The 25,823-nt window shown below is 34.5% G+C and overlaps 1 protein-coding gene across 1 annotated transcript in view; it reads left to right on the top strand.

Annotated features, from left to right (window-relative positions):
* Positions 1–25,823, top strand: part of LOC114589498 (spectrin alpha chain, non-erythrocytic 1) — a 267,143-nt gene that overhangs the window by 162,210 nt on the left and 79,110 nt on the right. Inside the window, exons 34-41 of the mRNA XM_077922609.1 lie at positions 2,169–2,315; positions 4,005–4,108; positions 6,127–6,289; positions 11,230–11,244; positions 16,634–16,765; positions 18,774–18,911; positions 19,866–19,970; positions 22,191–22,399. Of these exons, the coding sequence (XP_077778735.1) occupies positions 2,169–2,315; positions 4,005–4,108; positions 6,127–6,289; positions 11,230–11,244; positions 16,634–16,765; positions 18,774–18,911; positions 19,866–19,970; positions 22,191–22,399 (1,013 nt within the window). The remainder of the gene's footprint in view (positions 1–2,168; positions 2,316–4,004; positions 4,109–6,126; positions 6,290–11,229; positions 11,245–16,633; positions 16,766–18,773; positions 18,912–19,865; positions 19,971–22,190; positions 22,400–25,823) is intronic.

The raw sequence follows: 25,823 nt of genomic DNA, 5'->3' as shown, positions 1-25,823 counted from the left end.
TATAGTATAGTATAGTATAGTATAGTATAGTATAGTATAGTATAGTATAGTATAGTATAGTATAGAATTCATAGTATAGTATATACCCATTTCCTGTGCAGACAGGAAGTCCTCTGCTTCCGTGGGTCAAAGGGCGGAGTTCTATGGGTCGGGCTCCGCCCCCTCACCCCCCTCTGCCCCCCACCTGCCCCACAACTCTTCCACCCGGAACCCAGAACCTGCTACCTGGACCCCATTTCCTGTGCAGACAGGAAGTCCTCGCTTCCGTGGGTCACAGGGCAGAGTCTGGGGGTCCGGCTCTACCCCCTCACCCCAGACCCCCACCGGAAGACCCACTTGTGGGTCAGAAGGGGATCCTACACAGGGGGCACCACCCAGAACCCCCATTTCCTGTGCAGACAGGAAGTCCCCTTCTTCCATGGGTCAGGGGGCGGAGTCCAGGGGTCTAGCTCCACCCCCTGACCCCTAACCTGCCCTACAGCTCTTCCACTGGGACTGCGAGCAGGCGGAGAACTGGAGGGCACTACCCGGACCCCATTTCCTGTGCAGACAGGAAGTCCCGTTCTTCCATGGGTCACAGGGCGGAGTTCTGTGGGTCCGGCTCCGCCCCCTCACCCCTGCTTCCTAACCTCTGCCCCACACCTGCCCCACAGCTCTTCCACAGACCCACAGGGGGCACCATCCAGAACCTGCTACCCGGACCCCATTTCCTGTGCAGACAGGAAGTTCTCTCTTCCATGGGTCAGAGGGCGGAGTTCTGTGGGTCTGACTCCGCCCCCTCACCCACTTGGGGGTCTGGCATGGGGGGCACCACCCAGAACTCCCTGACAGAGCCCCATTTCTGGGGCAGCGGCTACGTCCTCTCTTCCATGGGTCACAGGGCGGAGTTCTATGGGTCCGGCTCCGCCCCCTCACCCCCTCTGCCCCCCACCTCTGCCCCACAGCTCTTCCACCGGGACTGCGAGCAGGCGGAGAACTGGAGGGCGCTACCCGGACCCCATTTCCTGTGCAGACAGGAAGTCCCCTTCTTCCATGGGTCAGGGGGCGGAGTTCTATGGGTCCGGCCCCGCCCCCTCACCTCTGCCCCACACCTGCCCCACAGCTCTTCCACAGACCCACAGGGGGCACCATCCAGAACCTGCTACCTGGAACCCATTTCCTGTGCAGACAGGAAGTCCTCGCTTCCGTGGGTCACAGGGCAGAGTCTGGGGGTCCGACTCTACCCCCTCACCCCAGACCCCCACCGGAAGACCCACTTGTGGGTCAGAAGGGGATCCTACACAGGGGGCACCACCCAGAACCCCCATTTCCTGTGCAGACAGGAAGTCCCCTTCTTCCATGGATCAGGGGGCGGAGTCCAGGGGTCTAGCTCCACCCCCTGACCTCTAACCTGCCCTACAGCTCTTCCACTGGGACTGCGAGCAGGCGGAGAACTGGAGGGCACTACCCGGACCCCATTTCCTGTGCAGACAGGAAGTCCCGTTCTTCCATGGGTCACAGGGCGGAGTTCTGTGGGTCCGGCCCCACCCCCTCACCCCTGCTTCCTAACCTCTGCCCCACACCTGCCCCACAGCTCTTCCACAGACCCACAGGGGGCACCATCCAGAACCTGCTACCTGTACCCCATTTCCTGTGCAGACAGGAAGTTCTCTCTTCCATGGGTCACAGGGCGGAGTTCTATGGGTCTGGCTCCGCCCCCTCACCCCCTCTGCCCCCCACCTCTGCCCCACAGCTCTTCCACCGGGACTGCGAGCAGGCGGAGAACTGGAGGGCGCTACCCGGACCCCATTTCCTGTGCAGACAGGAAGTCCCATTCTTCCATGGGTCACAGGGCGGAGTTCTATGGGTCCGGCTTCACCCCCAACCCCTCACCCCTGCCCCACAGCTCTTCCACCCACTACCCAGATCCCGTTTCCTGGGCAGACAGGAAGTCCCCTTCTTCCATGGGTCACAGGGCGGAGTTCTGTGGGTCCGGGTCCACCCCCCACCCCTGCCCCCCATCAGAAGACCCACTTGGGGGTCCGGCATGGAGGCGCCACCCAGAACCCACTACCCGGACCCCATTTCCTGTGCAGACAGGAAGTCCCCCTTCCGTGGGTCACAGGGCGGAGATCTATGGGTCCAGCTCCGCCCCCTCACCCCCTCTGCCCCCCACCTCTGCCCCACAGCTCTTCCACCGGGACTGCGAGCAGGCGGAGAACTGGATGGCGGCCCGGGAGGCCTTCCTCAACACGGAGGACAAAGGCGATTCGCTGGACAGCGTGGAAGCGCTGATCAAGAAACACGAGGATTTCGACAAGGCGATCAACGTCCAGGTGAGGCGGATCTCAATCCACTTTTCCTCGGGATCTATTGGATTTCTCGTTCCTTTGGATGGGCTTTTTTCTTTTCTTCTTCTATTCTATTTTCTTATTTTATTTTGTCATTCTATTCTATTTTTATTTTTTTATGTTATTCTATTCCATTCAATTTTTTAATTTAATTTAATTTAATTATTCTATTCTATTTTTAACTTTTTAACTTTTTATTTTTAAATTTAATTTAATTTAATTCTTCTATTCTATTTTTAATTTTTTAGATTTTTTATGTTATTCTATTCCATTCAATTTTTAAATTTAATTTAATTATTCTATTCTATTTTTAATTTTTTAGATTTTTTATGTTATTCTATTCCATTCAATTTTTAAATTTAATTTCATTTAATTATTCTATTCTATTCTATTTTTAATTTTTTAGATTTTTATGTTATTCTATTCCATTCAATTTTTAAATTTAATTTCATTTAATTATTCTATTCTATTCTATTTTTAATTTTTTAGATTTTTTATGTTATTCTATTCCATTCTATTTTTAAATTTAAATTAATGTAATTATTCTATTCTATTTTTTATTTTACTTTTTATTTTACTTTATTCTATTTTTTATTTTGCTTTTTTATTCTATTTTTTTTAATTTAATTTAATTTAATTTATTATTCTATTCTATTTTTTCATTTCATTTTATTATTCTATTCTTTATTCTTTCTTTTATTTTACTCCATTTTTTATCTTATTTCTATTCTATTTTTTATCTTATTTTATTTTAATTTTTATCTTATTTTATTATTTTTGTTTTATTCTATTCTATTTTTATTCTATTCTATTTTTTATTTTTTTATTCTATTCTATTCTATTTTTTCATTTCATTTTATATTTTATTTTATTATATTCTATTATTTTCTATTCCTCTATTCTATTCTATTCTATTTTTTATTTTTTATTCTATTCTATTATTTTTTATTCTATTTTTTATTTTATTTTATTCTATTCTATTCTTTATTTTATTTCTTTATTCTATTTTATTCTATTCCATTTTCTCTTTTTGTTTTATTATTCTATTCTATTCTATTTTTTATTATTTTATTTTATTTTATTCTGTTTTATTCTATTCTATTCTATTCTATATTTTATTATTTTACTCTATTCTATTCTATTTTTATTTTATTTTATTTTATTTTATTTTATTTTATTTTATTTTATTTTATTTTATTTTATTTTATTTTATTTTATTTTATTTTATTTTATTTATTAGACTCGTTTCTGGTCCGCTCACAGGAAACATCTCCCGCACTTTTTATTTTATTTTATTTTATTTTATTTTATTTTATTTTATTTTATTTATTTTATTCTGTTCTATTTTGTTCTATTGGACTCGTTCCTGGTCCACTCACGGGAAATTTAATTTAATTTAATTTAATTCATCGCCTTTCTTCTGGGCGATTTAATCTGAATTTTTCTTTCTTTCTTTCTTCAGTCCTTTGCTGAACAGCTCATAATTTAATTTAATGTTTAATTTAATTTAATTTTTAATTTAATTTTTAATTTAATTTAATTTTTAATTTAATTTATTGCACAGAATTTAATCTGAATTAATCTGAATTTTTCTTTTCTTTTAATCTGAATTTTAATTTTAATTTTCTTTTAATCTGAATTTTTCATTCTTTCTTTCTTCCTTTTTCCGTCCAGGAGGAAAAAATTGCAGCTCTCCAATCGTTCGCCGAACAGCTGATTTCGGCCGACCACTACGCCAAAGGAGTCGTCGCCAATCGGCGTAACGAAGTTCTGGACAGGTCAGTGAGTTCTGTGAGCAGGTTCCCTACAGAATATTAATATTAATATTAATATTAATATTAATATTAATATTAATATTAATATTAATATTAATATTAGTATTATAAGATATATTATATATTTATTACATATATTTATTATATGTTTATTACAATAATATATTTATTACATATATTTATATGTTTATTCCAATAATATATTATTATTCATATTAGAATTATATTTATAATAATATATTATTGTTGTTACATTTATTATGATATATTATTATTAGTATTATTAATATTATTATATTATACATTAAAATTCTTATGGTTGTTACATTGATTGAATTTATTATAATATATTATTATTAGTGTTGTAATATTATATTTATCATAATATATTAGTAGTAGTAGCAGTATTATTATTATTATATTTTTTATAATATACTAAATATATTGTTGTTACATTTCTTATACTTATTATAATATATTAATAGTAGCAGTAGTAGTATTTATATTCATAATTATATTTATAATAATATATTATTGTTGTTGTTATATTTATTATGATATATTATTAGTAGTATTATTAATATTATTATATTTATTATATTGTACATTAAAATTATTGTTGTTGTTGTTACATTGATTGAATTTATTATAATATATTATTATTAGTGTTGTAATATTATATTCATTATAATATATTAGTAGTAGCAGTAGTATTATTATTGTATTTTTTATAATATATTAAATAGATGGTTGTTACATTTCTTATTATATTAATAGTAGCAGTAGTAGTATTAATATCATTATTATGTATATTAGTATTAATATTATTATATTTATTATAATATATTAAGATATTATTGTTGTTGCTACATTTATTATATTTATTACAATATAGTAGTAGTATTATTATATGTTATTCTCATTCTTATATTATTATAATAAAAATACATTATTATTATTATTATTATTATTATTATTATTATTAGAAGTAGTAGTAGTACTAGTAATATTATTATATTTATTATATATTCTTCTTATATATTATTATGAGTAGTAGTAGTATTATATAGTATTCTTCTTATGTATTCTTGTTCTTCTTATGTATTCTTATTCTTATATTCATTATAATATATTGTCTAATATATGAGGAATAATATATTCTTATTCTTATGTATAATTCTGGCTGGGTTTTATTATCATTCTTATTCTATTTATTCTTCTTATTCTTATTATTCTATTTATTCTTATTCTTATTCTTCTTATTAGAGTAAGAATTATACATCATAAGAATAAAATACTATTCTTCATATATTATTATATCAAATATAAGAATTATACATAGTAATATATTATTCTTATTCTATTTATTATTCTAATTATTCTATTTATTCTTATTCTTATTCTTAGAATAAGAATTAGACATCATAAGAATAAAATACTATTCTTCATGTATTATTATATCAAATATAAGAATATGAATTATACATAATAATATATTATTATTCTAATTATTCTAATTCTTATTATTAGAATAAGAATTCTACATAATAAGAATAACATATTATTCTTCCTATATTATTATATCAAATATAAGAATAAGAATTCTACCTAATAATATATTATTATTATTATTATTATTATTATTAGAACAAGAATTATACATAGTAAGAATAAAATATTATTCTTCCTATCTTCCTGTAATAAGAATAAGAATTATACATAATAATATATTATTATTCTATTTTTTATTCTAATTATTCTATTTATTATTCTATTTATTATTATTATTATTATTATTATTATTAGAACAAGAATTATACATAGTAAGAATAAAATATTTTTCTTCCTATCTTCCTGTAATAAGAATAAGAATTATACATAATAATATATTATTATTCTATTTTTTATTCTAATTATTATATTTATTATTATTCTTATTCTTATTCTTATTCTTATTCTTATTATTATTATTATATTCATTATATTTATTATTTCTTGTTGTTCTTCCTCCCGCCCCCCAGGTGGCGCCGCCTGAAAGCCCAGATGATTGAGAAGCGTTCCAAGCTGGGCGAGTCCCAGACCCTCCAGCAGTTCAGCCGCGACGTCGACGAGATCGAGGCCTGGATCAGCGAGAAGCTGCAGACGGCCAGCGACGAGTCCTACAAGGATCCCACGAACATCCAGGTGAGGGATCCTGAGACGGAGGGGTTATTAGGCGATTATTAGAGGGTTATTAGGATGATTAGATGGTTGGGTGGGAGGTTATTGTTGGATTATTAGAGGGTTATTAGAGGATTATTAGGATGATGAGAATCCTACAAGGATCCTACCGACATCCAGGTGAGGGATCCTGAGAAGGAGGGGTTATTAGGCAATTATTAGAGGGTTATTAGGATGATTAGATCGTTGGGTGGGAGGTTATTGTTGAATTATTAGAGGATTATTAGAGGATTATTAGGATGATGAGAATCCTACAAGGATCCCACTAACATCCAGGTGAGGGATCCTGAGACGGAGGGGTTATTAGGCGATTATTAGAGGGTTATTAGGATGATTAGATGGTTGGATGGGAGGTTATTGTTGGATTATTAGAGGATTATTAGAGGATTATTAGGATGATGAGAATCCTACAAGGATCCCACTAACATCCAGGTGAGGGATCCTGCGAAGGAGGGATTATTAGATCATTATTAGACGAATATTAGGATGATGAGAATCCTACAAGGATCCCAGCAACATCCAGGTGAGGGATCCGGAGGAGGGATTATTAGGCGATTATTAGAGGGTTATTAGGATGATTAGATGGTTGGATGGGAGGTTAGTGTTGGATTATTAGAGGATTATTAGAGGATTATTAGGATGATGAGAATCCTACAAGGATCCCACTAACATCCAGGTGAGGGATCCTGAGAAGGAGGGATTATTAGGTGATTATTAGAGGGTGATTAGGGTGATTATATGGTTGTATGTTGGAATATTGTTAGATTATTAGAGGATTATTAGAGGATTATTAGGATGATGAGAATCCTACAAGGATCCCACCAATATCCAGATGAGAGATCCTGAGACGGAGGGGTTATTAGGCGATTATTAGAGGGTTATTAGGATGATTAGATGGTTGGATGGGAGGTTATTGTTGGATTATTAGAGGATTATTAGAGGATTATTAGGATGATGAGAATCCTACAAGGATCCCACTAACATCCAGGTGAGGGATCCTGAGAAGGAGGGATTATTAGATCATTATTAGACGAATATTAGGATGATGAGAATCCTACAAGGATCCCAGCAACATCCAGGTGAGGGATCCTGAGACGGAGGGGTTATTAGGCGATTATTAGAGGGTGATTAGGATGATTAGATAGTTGGATGGGAGGTTATTGTTGAATTATTAGAGGATTATTAGGATTATGAGAATCCTACAAGGATCCCACTAACATCCAGGTGAGGGATCCTGAGACGGAGGGGTTATTAGGCGATTATTAGAGGGTTATTAGGATGATTAGATGGTTGGGTGGGAGGTTATTGTTGGATTATTAGAGGATTATTAGAGGATTATTAGGATGATGAGAATCCTACAAGGATCCCACTAACATCCAGGTGAGGGATCCTGAGAAGGAGGGGTTATTAGGCGATTATTAGAGGGTTATTAGGATGATTAGATGGTTGGGTGGGAGGTTATTGTTGGATTATTAGAGGATTATTAGAGGATTATTAGGATGATGAGAATCCTACAAGGATCTCACTAACATCCAGGTGAGGGATCCGGAGAAGGAGGGATCATTAGGCGATTATTAGAGGGTTATTAGGATGATTAGATGGTTGGATGGGAGGTTATTGTTGGATTATTAGAGGATTATTAGAGGATTATTAGGATGATGAGAATCCTACAAGGATCCCACTAACATCCAGGTGAGGGATCCTGAGAAGGAGGGATTATTAGGCGATTATTAGAGGGTGATTAGGATGATTAGATGGTTGGATGGGAGGTTATTGTTGGATTATTAGAGGATTGTTAGAGGATTATTAGGATGATGAGAATCCTACAAGGATCCCACCAATATCCAGGTGAGGGATCCTGAGAAGGAGGGATCATTAGATGGTTATTAGGCAGTTATTAGATGATTATTAGACAATTATTAGAAAGTTAATAGAGGATTATTAGAGGATGATTAGAGGATGATTAGATGATTAGATTGCAATATCCTACAAGGATCCCACCAACATCCAGATGACGGATCCTGAGAAGGAGGGATCATTAGATGATTATTAGGCAGTTATTAGATGATCATTAGATGATTATTAGAGGATTCTTAGAGGATTCTTAGAGGATTATTAGAGGATTATTAGATGATTAGATTGCAATATCCTACAAGGATCCCACCAACATCCAGGTGACGGATCCTGAGAAGGAGGGATCATTAGAGGGTTATTAGGCAGTTATTAGGGTGATTATTATTGTTCGATTATTAGACGATTATTAGGATTAGGGATCCAGGTGATCACATGGAGAACAGGATCCAATCATGAGGGATTATTAGAGGATTATTAGGCCGTTATGTTAGGTTATTGTTAGATTATTAGGTGGTTATTAGGATTATTAGAGGATTATTAGATGATTAGATTGCAATATCCTACAAGGATCCCACCAACATCCAGGTGACGGATCCTGAGAAGGAGGGATCATTAGAGGGTTATTAGGCAGTTATTAGGGTGATTATTATTGTTCGATTATTAGACGATTATTAGGATTAGGGATCCAGGTGATCACATGGAGAACAGGATCCAATCATGAGGGATTATTAGAGGATTATTAGGCCGTTACGTTTGGTTATTGTTAGATTATTAGGTGATTATTAGGATGATTAAAGGATTATTAGGATGATTAGAATCCTACAAGGATCCCACCAACATCCAGGTGATCACATGGAGAACAGGATCCAATCAGGAGGGATTATTAGAGGGTTATTAGGCCGTTATGTTAGGTTATTGTTAGATTATTAGGTGATTATTAGGATGATTAGATGATTATTAGGATGATTAGAATCCTACAAGGATCCCACCAACATCCAGGTGATCACATGGAGAACAGGATCCAATCAGGAGGGATTATTAGAGGGGTATTAGGCGGTTATGTTAGGTTATTGTTAGATTATTAGATGATTATTAGGATGATTAGAATCCTACAAGGATCCCACCATTATTAGAGGATGATTAGGATGATTAGAATCCTACAAGGATCCCACCAAAATCCAGGTGATCACATGGAGAACAGGATCCAATCAGGAGGGATTATTAGAGGGTTATTAGGCGGTTATGTTAGGTTATTGTTAGATTATTAGGTGATTATTAGGATTATTAGATGATGATTAGGATTATTAGATGATTATTAGGATGATTAGATGATTATTAGGATGATTAGAATCCTACAAGGATCCCGCCAACATCCAGGTGAGAGATCCTGAGAAGAAGGGATTATTGGGCGATTATTAGGCGATTATTAGGATGATTAGATGGTTGTATGTTGGATTATTGTTAGATTATTAGAGGATTATTAGACACTTACTAGGGTGATTAGATGAAATGCAGACCGGATATCCCCGGGACTGGATCCCCGGGACTGGATCCCCCGGACCGGATCCCCCTGGACCGGACCCCCTGGACCGGACCCCCTGGACCCGAATCCCCTGGACTGGATCCTTCTGGACCGGATCATTCGGGATCAGATCCCCGGACCACAGTCCCCTGGACCACAATCCCCTGGACCGAATCCTTCGGGACCAGATCCCTCTGGACCAGAATCCCCGGGACTGGATCCCCGGGACCAGATGCCCCTGAACTGGTTCCCTCAGGACCGGATCTCCCTGCTCTCTCCTCCCTTGGGTGACCCACACGGATCGGCCCAGAGGGCAGAGAACCAGCCGTTGTGGGGAGATCCACCAGGGCGGCCCGATCCCGACTCCCCTAAGGGAATTCCCCCGGGATCCCTCTCCCGCCGGATCCCTCTCCTGCTGGATCCCTCCCCCGCCGGATCCCTCTCCTGCCAGATCCTTTCACCTCTGGATCCCTCTCCCGCCCGATCCCTTTCCGCTCCCGGCCAACCAGAAAGCGGGCTCCGTTTCTCCCCGTTCCCACTGGATCCCTTTCCTGCCGGATCCCTTTCCTGCCGCATCACTCCCCCCGGATCCCTCTCCGCTCCCAGCCAACCAGAAAGTGGGCTCCATTTCTCCCCATTCCTGCTGGATCCTTTCCCCACCAAATCCCTCTCCCGCCAGATCCCTCTCCGCTCCCAGCCAACCAGAAAGCGGGCTCCGTTTCTCCCCGTTCCCACCGGATCCCTTCCCCGCCAGATCCCTTCCCCACCATATCCCTCTCCTGCCAGATCCCTTCCCGCCATATCCCTCTCCTGCCAGATCCCTTCCCCGCCGGATCCCTTTCCGCTCCCTGCCAACCAGAAAGCGGGCTCTGTTTCTCCCCATTCCACCAGATCCCTTCCCCGCCAGATCCCTTCCCCGCCGGACCCCTCTCCGCACCCGGCCAAGCAGAAAGCGGGCTCCGTTTCTCCCTGTTCCCACCGGATCCCTTCCCTGCCAGATCCCTGCCGTATCCCTTCCCCGCCAGATCCCTTCCCTGCTGTATCCCTCTCCTGCCAGACCCCTTCCCTGCCAGATCCCTTCCCCGCCGGATCCCTCTCCTGCCAGATCCCTTCCCCGCCGGATCCCTCTCCTGCCAGATCCCTTCCCCGCCGGATCCCTCTCCTGCCAGACCCCTTCCCCGCCATTTCCCTCTCCTGCCAGATCCCTTCCCCGCCGGATCCATTCCCTGCCGGATCCCTCTCCCGCCAGATCCCTCTCCACTCCGGCCAACCAGAAAGCGGGCTCCGTTTCTCCCCGTTCCCGCCGGATCCCTTCCCCGCCAGATCCCTTCCCCGCCGGATCCCTCTCCTGCCAGATCCCTTCCCCGCCGGATCCCTCTCCCCCCGGATCCCTTCCCGCTCCCGGCCAACCGGAAAGCGGCCTCCGTTTTTCTCCCCCCCCCGCCGCCGGATTGACAGGCACCGGATCCCGATCACCGGATCCTGATCTCTCTCTCTCTTCTTTTCTTCTTTCCCTCTCTCTTCCCAGCTTTCCAAACTCCTGGTAAGTCTCTCCGTTTTTTGTGGCTTTTGGCCTTTCCAATGCTTTTCTTCTTCTTTTCTTCTTCTTTCTTCTTCTTTTCTTCTTCTTATCATTTATTCCCTTTTTTTCTTATTCTTATTTTATTCTGATTTAATCTGATTTATTCTTTATTTTTTTATTCTTCTTTTCTTCTTTATTCTTTTCTTCTTTTTATTCATTCTTTTATTCTTATTCTTATTTATTCTGATTCTCTTTTCTTCTTCTTTTCTTCTTCTTTCTTCTTCTTTTCTTCTTCTTATCATTTATTCCCTTTTTTTCTTATTCTTATTTTATTCTGATTTAATCTGATTTATTCTTTATTTTTTCATTCTTCTTTTCTTCTTTATTCTTTTATTCTTTTTATTCATTCTTTTATTCTTATTCTTATTTATTCTGATTCTCTTTTCTTCTTCTTTTCTTCTTCTTTCTTCTTCTTTTCTTCTTATCATTTATTCCCTTTTTTTCTTATTCTTATTTTATTCTGATTTAATCTGATTTATTCTTTATTTTTTTATTCTTCTTTATTCTTTTCTTCTCCTTTTTATTTATTCTTTTATTCTTATTCTTATTTATTCTGATTCTCTTTTCTTATTCTTTTCTTCTTCTTTCTTCTTCTTTTCTTCTTCTTATCATTTATTCTCTTTTTTTCTTATTCTTATTTTATTCTGATTTAATCTGATTTATTCTTTATTTTTTTATTCTTCTTTTCTTCTTTATTCTTTTCTTCTTTTTATTTATTCTTTTATTCTTATTCTTATTTATTCTGATTCTCTTTTCTTCTTCTTTTCTTCTTCTTTCTTCTTCTTTTCTTCTTCTTATCATTTATTCTTTTTTTTTCTTATTCTTATTTTATTCTGATTTAATCTGATTTATTCTTTATTTTTTTATTCTTCTTTTCTTCTTTATTCTTTTCTTCTTTTTATTTATTCTTTTATTCTTATTCTTATTTATTCTGATTCTCTTTTCTTCTTCTTTTCTTCTTCTTTCTTCTTCTTTTCTTCTTCTTATCATTTATTCTCTTTTTTTCTTATTCTTATTTTATTCTGATTTAATCTGATTTATTCTTTATTTTTTTATTCTTCTTTTCTTCTTTATTCTTTTCTTCTTCTTTTTATTTATTCTTTTATTCTTATTCTTATTTATTCTGATTCTCTTTTCTTCTTCTTTTCTTCTTCTTTCTTCTTCTTTTCTTCTTATTCTTCTTATAATTTATTCTTTTTTTTCTTATTCTTATTTTATTCTGATTTAATCTGATTTATTCTTTATTTTTTTATTCTTTTCTTCTTTATTCTTTTCTTCTTCTTTTTATTTATTCTTTTATTCTTATTCTTATTTATTCTGATTCTCTTTTCTTCTTCTTTTCTTCTTCTTTCTTCTTCTTTTCTTCTTCTTATCATTTATTCTTTTTTTTTCTTATTCTTATTTTATTCTGATTTAATCTGATTTATTCTTTATTTTTTTATTCTTCTTTTCTTCTTTATTCTTTTCTTCTTCTTTTTATTTATTCTTTTATTCTTATTCTTATTTATTCTGATTCTCTTTTCTTCTTCTTTCTTCTTCTTTTCTTCTTATTCTTCTTATCATTTATTCTTTTTTTTCTTATTCTTATTTTATTCTGATTTAATCTGATTTATTCTTTATTTTTTTATTCTTCTTTTCTTCTTTATTCTTTTCTTCTTCTTTTTATTTATTCTTTTATTCTTATTCTTATTTATTCTGATTCTCTTTTCTTCTTCTCTTCTTCTTTCTTCTTCTTTTCTTCTTATTCTTCTTATCATTTATTCTTTTTTTCTTATTCTTATTTTATTCTGATTTAATCTGATTTATTCTTTATTTTTTTATTCTTCTTTTCTTCTTTATTCTTTTATTCTTTTTATTCATTCTTTTATTCTTATTCTTCTTTTCTTCTTGTTATTTATTCTTTTATTCTTGTTATTCTTATTTATTCTTATTTATTTATCTTTTCTTCTTCTTTTCTTCTTTATTCTTTTATTCTTCTTTTTATTTATTCTTTTATTCTTATTCTTATTTTATTCTTCTTTATTCTGATTCTGATTTATTCTTTCTTCTTTTCTTCTTTCTTCTTTTATTCATTCTTTTATTCTGATTCTTATTTTATTCTGATTTATTCTGATTCTGATTTATTCTTTCTTCTTTTCTTCTTTCTTCTTTTCTTCTTATAATTTATTCTTTTATTCTTATTCTTATTTTATTCTTATTTATTCTGATTCTGATTTATTCTTTCTTCTTTTCTTCTTCTTTTCTTCTTCTTATAATTTATTCTTTTATTCTTATTCTTATTTTATTCTGATTTATTCTGATTCCGATTAATTCGTTCTTCTTTTCTTCTTCTTTTTATTTATTCTTTTCTTCTTATTATTCTGATTTATTCTGATTCTCTTCTTCTTATTTCTTCTTCTTTTCTTCTTTTTATTTGTTCTTTCATTCTTATTCTTCTTTTATTCTTCTTTATTCTGATTCTGATTTATTCTTCTTTTATTCTTCTTTCTTATTTTCTTCTTCTTTTTATTTATTCTTTTATTCTTATTCTTCTTTTATTCTGATTTATTCTTTCTTCTTTTCTTCTTCTTTTCTTCTTCTTTCTTCTTTTCTTCTTATAATTTATTATTTTATTCTTATTTTATTCTGATTTATTCTGATTCTGATTAATTCGTTATTCTTTTCTTCTTCTTTTCTTCTTCTTTTTATTTATTCTTTTATTCTTATTCTTATTTATTCTGATTCTCTTTTATTCTGATTTATTCTTCTTTCTTAATCTTTTCTTCTTATTCTTCTTATAATTTATTCTTTTTTCTTATTCTTATTTTATTCTTCTTTATTCTGATTCTGATTTATTCTTTCTTCTTTTATTCTTTTATTCTTCTTTTTATTTATTCTTTTATTCTTATTCTTATTTTATTCTTATTTATTCTGATTCTGATTTATTCTTTTATTCTTATTTATTCTTTTATTCTTATTTATTATTTATTCTTATTATTTTTTATTCTTTTCTTCTTTGATTCTTATATATTATTTTATTCTTCTTCTTATTATTATTTCCGATTCTTTTAATCCCATTTATCACTTATTATTTTATTCTTCTTCTTATTTCCGATTCTTTTATTCCTATTATTTATTCTTTCATTCTTACTCTTATTTCTTATTTATTTATCCTTTTATTTTTATTATTATTATTTCCAATTCTTTTTTTCTTATTTATCATTTATTCTTATTTATCATTTCATATTTTATTCTTTTTCTTCTTATTACTGATTCTTTTATCCTTATTTATCATTTTATTTTTATTCTGATTATTACCGATTTTTTTATTCTTATTTATTTCCTATTTTATTCTGATTATTTCCAATTCTTTTATTCTTATTCTTATTATTTCAAATTCTTTTATTCTTATTTATCATTTATTCCTTTCTTCTTATTTCCAATTCTTTATTCTAATTTATTTAGTCTTTTGTTCTTATTATTCCTTATTATTTTATTCCTTATTATTCCTTATTATTTTATTTCCTTATTATTTTATTCTCATTTATTCTCTATTCTTTTATTCTTGTTTATCACTTATTATTTTCTTCTTCTTCTTCTTATTTCCAATTCTTTTATTCCTATTTATTTAGTCTTTTATTCTTATTATTCCTTATTATTTTATTCTCATTTATTCTTTATTATTGTTTATCACTTATTATTTTCTTCTTCTTATTATTTCCAATTCTTTTATTCCTATTTATTTAGTATTTATTCTTATTATTCCTTATTATTTTATTCTTCTTCTTATTTCCAATCCTTTTATTCCTATTTATTTAGTCATTTATTCTTATTCTTCCTTATTATTTTCTTCTCATTTATTCTTTTCTTCTTCTTATTTCCAATTCTTTTATTCTAATTTATTTACTCTTTTCTTCTGATTATTCCTTATTATTTTCTTCTCATTTATTCTTTATTCTTTTATTCTTGTTTATCACTTATTATTTTATTCTTCTTCTTATTTCCAATTCTTTTATTCTAATTTATTTACTCTTTTCTTCTGATTATTCCTTATTATTTTCTTCTCATTTATTCTTTATTCTTTTATTCTTGTTTATCCCTTATTATTTTATTCTTCTTCTTATTTCCAATCCTTTTATTCTAATTTATTTAGTCATTTATTCTTATTATTCCTTATTATTTTCTTCTCATTTATTCTTTATTCTTTTATTCTTGTTTATCACTTATTATTTTCTTCTTCTTCTTATTTCCAATTCTTTATTCTAATTTATTTAGTCATTTATTCTTATTCTTCCTTATTATTTTATTCTCATTTATTCTTTAGTCTTGTTTATCACTTACTATTTTCTTCTTATTATTATTTCCAATCCTTTTATTCCTATTTATTTACTCTTTTCTTCTTATTATTCCTTATTATTTTCTTCTCATTTATTCTTTTCTTCTTCTTCTTATTTCCAATCCTTTTATTCCTATTTATTTCGTCTTTTATTCTTATTATTCCTTATTATTTCCTTCTCATTTATTCTTTATTATTTTATTCTTGTTTATCACTTATTATTTTCTTCTTCTTCTTCTTCTTCTTTCCGATTCTTTTATAATTATTTATCATTTATTTTTTTACTATTATTTTTATAATTTCCCATTCTTTTGTTCTTATTCTTTTCTCATTTCCCCCATTCGCTCGCTCGTCCGTCTCTCTCGTTTTTCGTTTTTCACCCGTCTCGTTGAATGACATCATCGCCGTCCGTGTTTGGTTTTTAATTGTTTCGTTTTTAATTAACATTTATAGATAAGAGATCTATAAATACGTTAACCTATTTGTCTATTTATTGACCTATTCCTTCATTAAGTCATTTAGACTTATTTATTTATTAACCTGTTTCTTTATTAACCTGTGTTTATTAACCTTTTTATTTCTTTATTAACCTGTTTTTATTCATCTATTAACCTACTTATTTATTAACCTGTTTTTAGTAATTAATCTATTAATCTACTTATTTATTAACCTTATTTATTAACCTGTTTTTATTAATTATTTATTAAAAATAAATAATTATTTATCTTATTTATTAACCTTACTTATTAACTTATTTATTACCCTTTTTTATTAATTAATCTCTTAACCTACCTATTTGTTAACCTGTTTATTAACCTATGTTGGTTTATTAACCTTTTATTTCTTTATCAACCTGTTTTTATTAATTAATCTATTAACCTACTTAATGTTATCCTGTGTATTATTTATCAACTTATTTATTTACTTTTTATTTATTGACCCATTTATTATATTATATATATATATATATAATATTATATTACTATTGTTAATAATAATATTTTGCCCAATGCGCCATTTTTTTCGTATTTCCAGAGCAAGCACCAGAAACACCAGGCCTTTGAGGCGGAGCTACAAGCCAACGCCGACCGGATCCGGGGCGTCATCGACGTCGGCAACTCCCTCATCGAGCGCGGGGCCTGCGCCGGGAGCGAGGACGCCGTCAAGGTGGGTCGGTTTGCGCGGCGAAGCCTGTCGTGTGACCAGTCATATAAAAGCCCACGGCATTCGGGAGAGAATGGTAGTTCCTGATTGGGCGTAGCTCCTTCCTGGGCGGAGCTAGGCTAATTTCCTGAATATCCTATAGTGGACAGACCTGTCATATGACCTGTCCTATAAAAGCCCACGTCGTTCTGAAGAGATTGACACTTCCTGTTTGGACGTATCTGCTTCATGGGCGGAGCTTTTGAGGTTTTTGTGTAGTCCGGCCTATCCAATCCACTCATCCTAGCTTCTGCTACTGTTTGTGAATTACCTAAAGTGGACTAGCCTGTCATGTGACCTGTCATATGAAAGCCCTCGTCATTCTGAAGAGAATGGCGTCTCCTGATTGGACATATCTGCTTCCTGGGCGGAGCTTTTGAGGTTTTTTGTGTCGCCAGGCCTGTCTGCTCCTGCAATTTCCTTCTAGGTTTCCCCAATTTCCTAAAGCCTGTCATGTGACCTGTCATATAAAAGCCCATGTCCTTCTGAAAATATTGGTACTTCCTGTTTGGATGTATCTACTTCCTGGGCGGAGCTTTTGAGGTTTTTGTGTAGCTCGGCCTATAGGCTCCTTCTCGTCCTGTTTCTGAATTTCCGAAAGCAGACAAGCCTGTCATGTGACCTGTCCTATAAAAGCCCACGTCGTTCAGAAGAGATTGACACTTCCTGTTTGGATGTATCTGCTTCCTGGGTGGAGCTTTTGAGGTTTTTCTGTAGTCTGGCCTAGCCAATCCGCTCATCCTTTCATCTGCTACTGTTTGTGAATTTCCTAAAGTGGACAAGCCTGTCATATGACCTGTCCTATAAAAGCCCACGTCATTCTGAAGAGATTGACACTTCCTGATTGGACGTATCTGCTTCCTGGGCGGAGCTTTGGAGGTTTTTGTGTAGCTCGGCCTACTAGTGATCCTGAATTTCCTAAAGCAGACAAGCCTGTCATGTGACCTGTCATATGAAAGCCCACGGCGTTCGGGAGAAAATGGTAGTTCCTGATTGGACGTAGCTCCTTCCTAGGCGGAGCTTTTGAGGTTTTTGTGTCGCCAGGCCTGTCTGCTCCTGCAATTTCCTTCTCCTAGGTTTCCCCAATTTCCTAAAGCCTGTCATGTGACCTGTCATATAAAAGCCCATGTCCTTCTGAAAATATTGGTACTTCCTGTTTGGATGTATCTACTTCCTGGGCGGAGCTTTTGAGGTTTTTGTGTAGCTCGGCCTACTAGTGTTCCTGAATTTCATAAATCGCACAAGCCTGTTATGTGACCTATCATATAAAAGCTCATTGCGTTCTGAAGAGATTGGCACTTCCTGTTTGGATGTATCTGCTTCCTGGGCGGAGCTTTTGAGGTTTTTGTGTAGTCCGGCCTATCCAATCCACTCATCCTAGCTTCTGCTACTGTTTGTGAATTACCTAAAGTGTAATATGAAAGCCCTTGTCATTCTGAAGAGAATGGCGTCTCCTGATTGGACGTATCCACTTCCTGGGTGGAGCTTTTGAGGTTTTTGTGTAGTCAGGCCATTCAGGGTGGCAAATTTCCTGACTTTCCTAAAGTGGACAAGCCTGTCATGTGACCTGTCATATGAAAGCCCTCGTCATTGTGAAGAGAAAGGTGTCTCCTGATTGGACGTATCTGCTTCCTGGGCGGAGCTTTTGAGTTTTTTGTGTAGCCAGGCCTGGTCAATCCACTCCCACTCATCCTACTTTCTGCTAGCGTTCCTGAATTTCCTTAAGTGGACAAGCCTGTCATGTGACCTGTCACATGAAAGCCCACGGCGTTCCGAAGAGAATGGCGTCTCCTGATTGGACGTAGCTCCTTCCTGGGCGGAGCTTTGGGGGGTTTTGTGTATCTGGCCAGTCCAAAATCCTTATAACTATTGCAATTTCAAGGCTTCGTCTCTTGGAAACTGGCATAAAATATTTTGATTTGATTTAATTTCGGTTCCCAAATTTCCTCCCGTTCTTGTCCCTCCCCTCCAGGCCCGATTGGCTGCCCTGGCCGACCAATGGCAGTTCCTGGTTCGGAAGTCGGCGGAGAAGAGTCACCGCCTGAAAGAAGCCAATAAGCAACAGAATTTCAACACCGGGATCAAAGATTTCGACTTCTGGCTTTCGGAGGTGGTATTATTATTATTATTATTATTATTATTATTATTATTATTATTATATTTTTTAGAATCAAGTAGAGAACTATTATTATTATTACTATTATTATTATTATTATTATTATTATTAATGTGGGTGGGTGGGTTGGCAGAATCAAGTAAATAACCATTATTATTATTATTATTATTATTATTATTATTATTATTATTATTATTATTTAGAATCAAGTAGAGAACCATTATCAAGATTATTAGTAATCATTATTATTATTATTAATGATAATAATATGAATTGAATTTATCTCGGGGTAGGGGACAATGGGTGGGTGGGCAGAGTCAAGTAGAGAACCATTATTATTATTATTATTATCATTATTATTATTAATGCGGGTGGGTGGGTTGGCAGAATCAAGTAAATAACCATTATTATTATTATTATTATTATTATTATTATTATTATTATTATTATTATTATTTAGAATCAAGTAGGGAACCATTATCAATATTATTAGTAATTATTATTATTATTATTAATGATAATAATATGAATTGAATTTATCTTGGGGTGGGGGACAATGGGTGGGTGGGCAGAGTCAAGTAGAGAACCATTATTATTATTATTATTATTATTATTATTATTATTATTATTATTATTATTATCAATGTGGGTGGGTTGGCAGAATCAAGTAAATAACTATTATTAATAATAATAATAATAATAATAATATTAATGCGGGTGGGTGGGTTGGCAGAATCAAGTAAATAACCATTATTATTATTATTATTATTATTATTATTATTATTATTAATGCGGGTGGGTGGGTTGGCAGAATCAAGTAAATAACTATTATTATTATTATTATTATTATTATTATTATTATTATTATTGCGGGTGGGTAGGTTGGCAGAATCAAGGAAATAACCATTATTATTATTATTATTATTATTATTATTATTATTCCCCCAGGTGGAAGCGCTGCTCGCCTCTGAGGATTATGGGAAAGACTTGGCGTCCGTTAATAACCTCCTCAAGAAACACCAGCTGCTGGAAGCCGATATTTCAGCCCACGAGGTAAATTATTATTATTATTATTATTATTATTATTATTATTATTATTATTGGTACCATTTGTTCAGAAACGGAATACAAATAATATTTTCAGTGGTTTGGGGACTCAGCCATAGAAAATAACTTCTTCCCATAAATGTTAGGTGCAAAATTTTCAGAAACGGATTTTTAAAATCTTAATTTTAAAATAGTGCCAAATTTCGAGAAAGAGAAATATTATTTTAAAATCAGAAACGGAATCAAAATCTTCATTTTAAAATCAGAAAGGGAATCGAAATCTTCATTTTAAAATAACGCCAAATTTTCAGAAATAGAAATCTTATTTTAAAATCAGGAATGGAACCAACATTTTAAAATAGTGCAATGTTTTCAGAAACCAAAATCTTCGTTTTAAATTCAGAAACAGAATCGAAATCTTCATTTTAAAATCAGAAACGGAATCGAATTCCTAATTCAAAATCAGAAATGGAATCAAAATCTTGAATTCAAAATCAGAAACTGAATCAAAATCTAAATTTCAAAATCAGGGATTGAATCGGAAGCTTGATTTCAAAATCAGGGACGGAATCGAAAGCTTGATTTCAGAAACAGGAAAGGAATCGAAATCTTGATTTCAAAATCAGGAACGGAATCGAAATCTTTATTTCAAAATCAGGAACGCAAGCGAAATCTTGATTTCGACATCAGGAATGGGATCGAGATCTTGATTTCAAAATCAGGACCGCGAGCGAAATCTTGATTTCAAAATCAGGAGCAGAATCGAAATATTGATTTCAAAATCAGGAACGGGATCGAAATCTTGATTTCAAAATCAGGAACGGGATCGAAATCTTTATTCCAAAATCAGGAATGGGATCAAAATCTTGATTTCAAAGCCAGGAACGGAATTGAAACCTTGATTTCAAAGTCATGAACGGAACAGAAATCTTGATTTCAAAATCAAGAACGGAATTGAAATCTTGATTTCAAAATCTAAATCTAAATATCAAAATCAGAAGCAGAATTGAAATCTTAGTTTCAAAATCGGAAATGGAATCAAATTCTTGATTTCAAAATCAGAAACGGAACCTAAACCTTGATTTCGAAATCAGAAACGGAATGGAACTCTTGATTTCAGTATCAGGAACGGAATTGAAAGCTTAATTTCAAAATCAGAAACAGAATTGAAATCTTATTTTTTTAAATCAGAAACAGAATTGAAATCATTTCAAAATCAGAAACTGAATCGGAATCTTCATTTCAAAATCAGAAACGGAATCGAAATCTTCATTTCAAAATAGTGCAGCGTTTTCAGAAATTGATTTTTTTAAAAAAATAAAATAAAAATTAGATTAAATCTAGTTTCTGCTTGTTTAACCCTTCGCTATCCATCTGGTTCTTTAACCCTTCATTTTAAAATCATGCCTAGTTTTCAGAAATAGAAATCTTATTTTAAAATCAGTAACGGAATCGAAATCCTCATTTCAAAATCAGAAAATCTGAATTACAAAATCAGAAACGGAATCGAAATCTTCATTTTAAAATCATGCAGAAATTTCAAATTTTTTTAAAAAAATTAAATTAAATCTCGTTTCCGGCTGTTTAACCCTTTGCTATCCATCGAAACCTTCATTTCAAAATGACGCCAAATTTCCAGAAATTGGATGTTTTATAGAAGAAAAGAAAATTTAAATTAAATCTAGTCTCAGAAACGGAATCGAAATCTTCCTTTTAAAATCGCGCCAAATTTCCAGGAATTTGATTTTCGATAGAAAAATAAAAATAAAATTTGAATTTTAAATTTCTTCAGAAATTGGATGTTTTATGAAAGAAAAATTACATTAAATCTAGTCTCAGAAACGGAATCGAAATCTTCCTTTTAAAATCGCGCCAAATTCCCAGAAATTTGATTCTGGATAGAAAAATAAAAATAAAATTTGAATTTTAAATTTCTTCAGAAACGGAATCGAAATCTTCCTTTTAAAATCGCGCCAAATTCCCAGAAATTTGATTCTGGATAGAAAAATAAAAATAAAATTTGAATTTTAAATTTCTTCAGAAACGGAATCGAAATCTTCCTATTAAAATCGCGCCAAATGTCCAGAAATTTGATTTTGGATAGAAAAATGAAATTAAAATTTGGATTTGAAATTTCTTTTAAAAATGTAAATTTTAATTTTTTTAATTTTTAAATTAAATCTCGTTTCCGCTGCTTTAACCCTTCGCTCTCCCTCCCGTCCGCAGGATCGGCTGAAGGATCTGAACGGCCAAGCCGACAGCTTGATGACCAGCAGCGCCTTTGACACCTCCCAGGTCAAGGAGAAGCGGGAGACGGTCAACGGGAGATTCCAGCGGATCACCGCCATGGCGGCCGGCCGGCGGGCCAAGCTGAACGAATCCCACCGCCTCCACCAGTTCTTCCGGGATATGGACGACGAGGAATCCTGGATCAAGTAGGTCCCTTGGGGAGGGGGAGGACGGGGGCGGAGCGGCGGGATCCCCAAGCCTAAAACCCTAAATCCGAACCCTAAAAAATGACCCTAAAACTTGACCCTAATCCTGACCCTAAAAAATAGCACTAACCCTAAACCCTAAAATATAACTTTAATCCAAAACCCTAACCCTAAAACTTAACCCGAAAACTTAAGCCTAACCCTAAAATGTAATCCTAAATCCTAATCCTAAACCCTAATCCTAAAACATAATCCTAAATCCTAACCCTAACCCTAATCCTACAACATAACCCGAAAACTTAAGCCTAACCCTAAAATGTAATCCTAAATCCTAATCCTAAACCCTAATCCTAAATCCTAACCCTAAACCCTAATCCTAAAACATAACCCTAAAACATAATCCTAAATCCTAACCCTAACCCTAATCCTACAACATAACCCGAAAACTTAACCCTAACCCTAAAATGTAATCCTAAATCCTAATCCTAAACCCTAATCCTAAAACATAACCCTAAAATATAATCCTAAATCCTAATCCTAAACCCTAACCCTAAAACATAACCCGAATCCTAAACTATAATCCTAAACCCTGCCCAGAAACCTAACCCTAACCCTAAAACATAGCCCAAAAACTTAACCCTAACCCTAAAACATAATCCTATATCCTAACCCTAAATCCTAACCCTAAAACATAACCCTAAACCCGAATCCTAAACTATAATCCTAAACCCTACCCAGAAACCTAACCCTAACCCTAAAACATAACCCTGACCCTAAAACATAACTCTAACCCTTAAATATAACCCTAACCCTAAAACGTAATCCTAAATCCTAATCCAAAACTCTAACCCTAAAACACAATCCAAAAACTTAACCCTAACCCTAAAATATAATCCTAAATCCTAATCCTAAAACATAACCCTAAACCCGAATCCTAAACTATAATCCTAAACCCTACCCAGAAACCTAACCCTAACCCTAAAACATAACCCTGACCCTAAAACATAAGTCTAACCCTTAAATATAAGCCTAACCCTAAAACATAATCCTAAATCCTAATCCAAAACCCTAACCCTAACCCCTAATCCTAAAACGTAACCCTAACCCTAAAACGTGACCCTAACCCCAAACCCTAAACCCTAACTCTAAAAAACAGCACTAACCCTAAAACAATCCTAACCCGAAACCCTAAACTATAACTTTGATCCTAAACCCTAATCCTACAACATAACCCTAACCCTAAACCCTAACCCTAAAACATAACCCTAAACCCTAATCCTAAAACATAACCCTAAACCCTAATCCTAAACTATAATCCTAAACCCTAATCCTAAAACATAACCCTAAACCCTAATCCTAAACTATAATCCTAAACCCTAATCCTAAAACATAACCCTAAACCCTAATCCTAAACTATAATCCTAAACCCTAATCCTAAAACATAACCCTAAACCCGAATCCTAAACTATAATCCTAAACCCTAACCCTAAAATATAATCCTAAACCCTAATCCTAAACTATAATCCTAAACCCTAACCCTAAAATATAATCCTAAACCCTAATCCTAAAACGTAACCCTAAACCCTAATCCTAAACTATAATCCTAAACCCTAACCCTAAAATATAATCCTAAACCCTAATCCTAAAACGTAACCCTAAACCCTAATCCTAAACTATAATCCTAAACCCTAACCCTAAAACATAACCCGAAACCCTAATCCTAAAACATAACCCTAAACCCTAATCCTAAACTATAATCCTAAACCCTACCCAGAAACCTAACCCTAACCCTAAAACATAGCCCTAAAACATAACCCTGACCCTAAAACAAAAGTCTAACCCTTAAATATGACCCTAACCCTAACCCTAACCCTAAAACAATCCTAACCCAAAACCCTAAAACATCACTTTAATCCTAAACCCTAACCCTAAAACAGAACCCTAAAACATAACTTTAATCCTAAACCCTAATCCTAAAACATAACCCAAAAACTTAATCCTAACCCTATAATATAATCCTATATCCTAACCCTAAACCCTAATCCTAAAACATAACCCTAAACCCTAATCCTAAACTATAATCCTAAACCTTACCCAGAAACCTAACCCTAACCCTAAAACATAACCCTGACCCTAAAACATAAGTCTAACCCTTAAATATAAGCCTAACCCTAAAACATAATCCTAAATCCTAATCCAAAACCCTAACCCTAAACCCTAATCCTAAAACATAACCCTAACCCTAAAACGTGACCCTAAACCCAAACCCTAAACCCTAACTCTAAAAAACAGCACTAACCCTAAAACAATCCTAACCCGAAACCCTAAACTCTAACTTTGATCCTAAACCCTAATCCTACAACATAACCCGAAAACTTAAGCCTAACCCTAAAATGTAATCCTAAATCCTAACCCTAAATCCTAACCCTAAACCCTAACCCTAAAACATAACCCAAAAATAGAATCCTAAACCCTAACCCTAAAATGTGACCCTAAACCCTAACCCTAAAACATAACCCTAAACCCTAATCCTAAACTATAATCCTAAACCCTAACCCTAAACTATAATCCTAAACCCTAATCCTAAATCCTAATCCTAAACCCTAACCCTAAAACATAACCCTAAACCCTAATCCTAAAACCTAACCCTAAACCCTAAACCTAAACTATAATCCTAAACCCTAACCCTAAAACATAACCCTAAACCCTAATCCTAAACTATAATCCTAAACCCTAACCCTAAAACATAACCCTAAACCCTAATCCTAAACTATAATCCTAAACCCTAACCCTAAAACATAACCCTAAACCCTAATCCTAAAACATAACCCTAAACCCTAATCCTAAACTATAATCCTAAACCCTAACCCTAAAATATAATCCTAAACCCTAACCCTAAAATGTAACCCTAAACCCTAATCCTAAACTATAATCCTAAACCCTAACCCTAAAACATAACCCTAAACCCTAATCCTAAAACATAACCCTAAACCCTAATCCTAAACTATAATCCTAAACCCTAACCCTAAAATATAATCCTAAACCCTAATCCTAAAACATAACCCTAAATCCTAATCCTAAAATATAATCCTAAACCCTAACCCTAAAACATAACCCTAAATCCTAATCCTAAAATATAAGCCTAACCCTAAAACATAATCCTAAATCCTAACCCTAAACCCGAATCCTAAACTATAATCCTAAACCCTAACCCAGAAACCTAACCCCAACCCTAAAACAGAACCCTGACCCTAAAACATAAGTCTAACCCTTAAATATAACCCTAACCCTAACCCTAAAACTTAATCCTAAATCCTAATCCAAAACCCTAACCCTAACCCCTAATCCTAAAACGTAACCCTAACCCTAAAACGTGACCCTAACCCCAAACCCTAAACCCTAACTCTAAAAAACAGCACTAACC

The sequence above is a fragment of the Podarcis muralis genome, chromosome Z, assembly GCF_964188315.1.
Source record: "Podarcis muralis chromosome Z, rPodMur119.hap1.1, whole genome shotgun sequence".
NCBI classification, from domain to species: Eukaryota; Metazoa; Chordata; class Lepidosauria; order Squamata; family Lacertidae; genus Podarcis; species Podarcis muralis.
The sequence above is the reverse complement of the archived record's forward strand: the minus strand, read 5'-3'. Positions and strand labels throughout refer to the sequence as shown.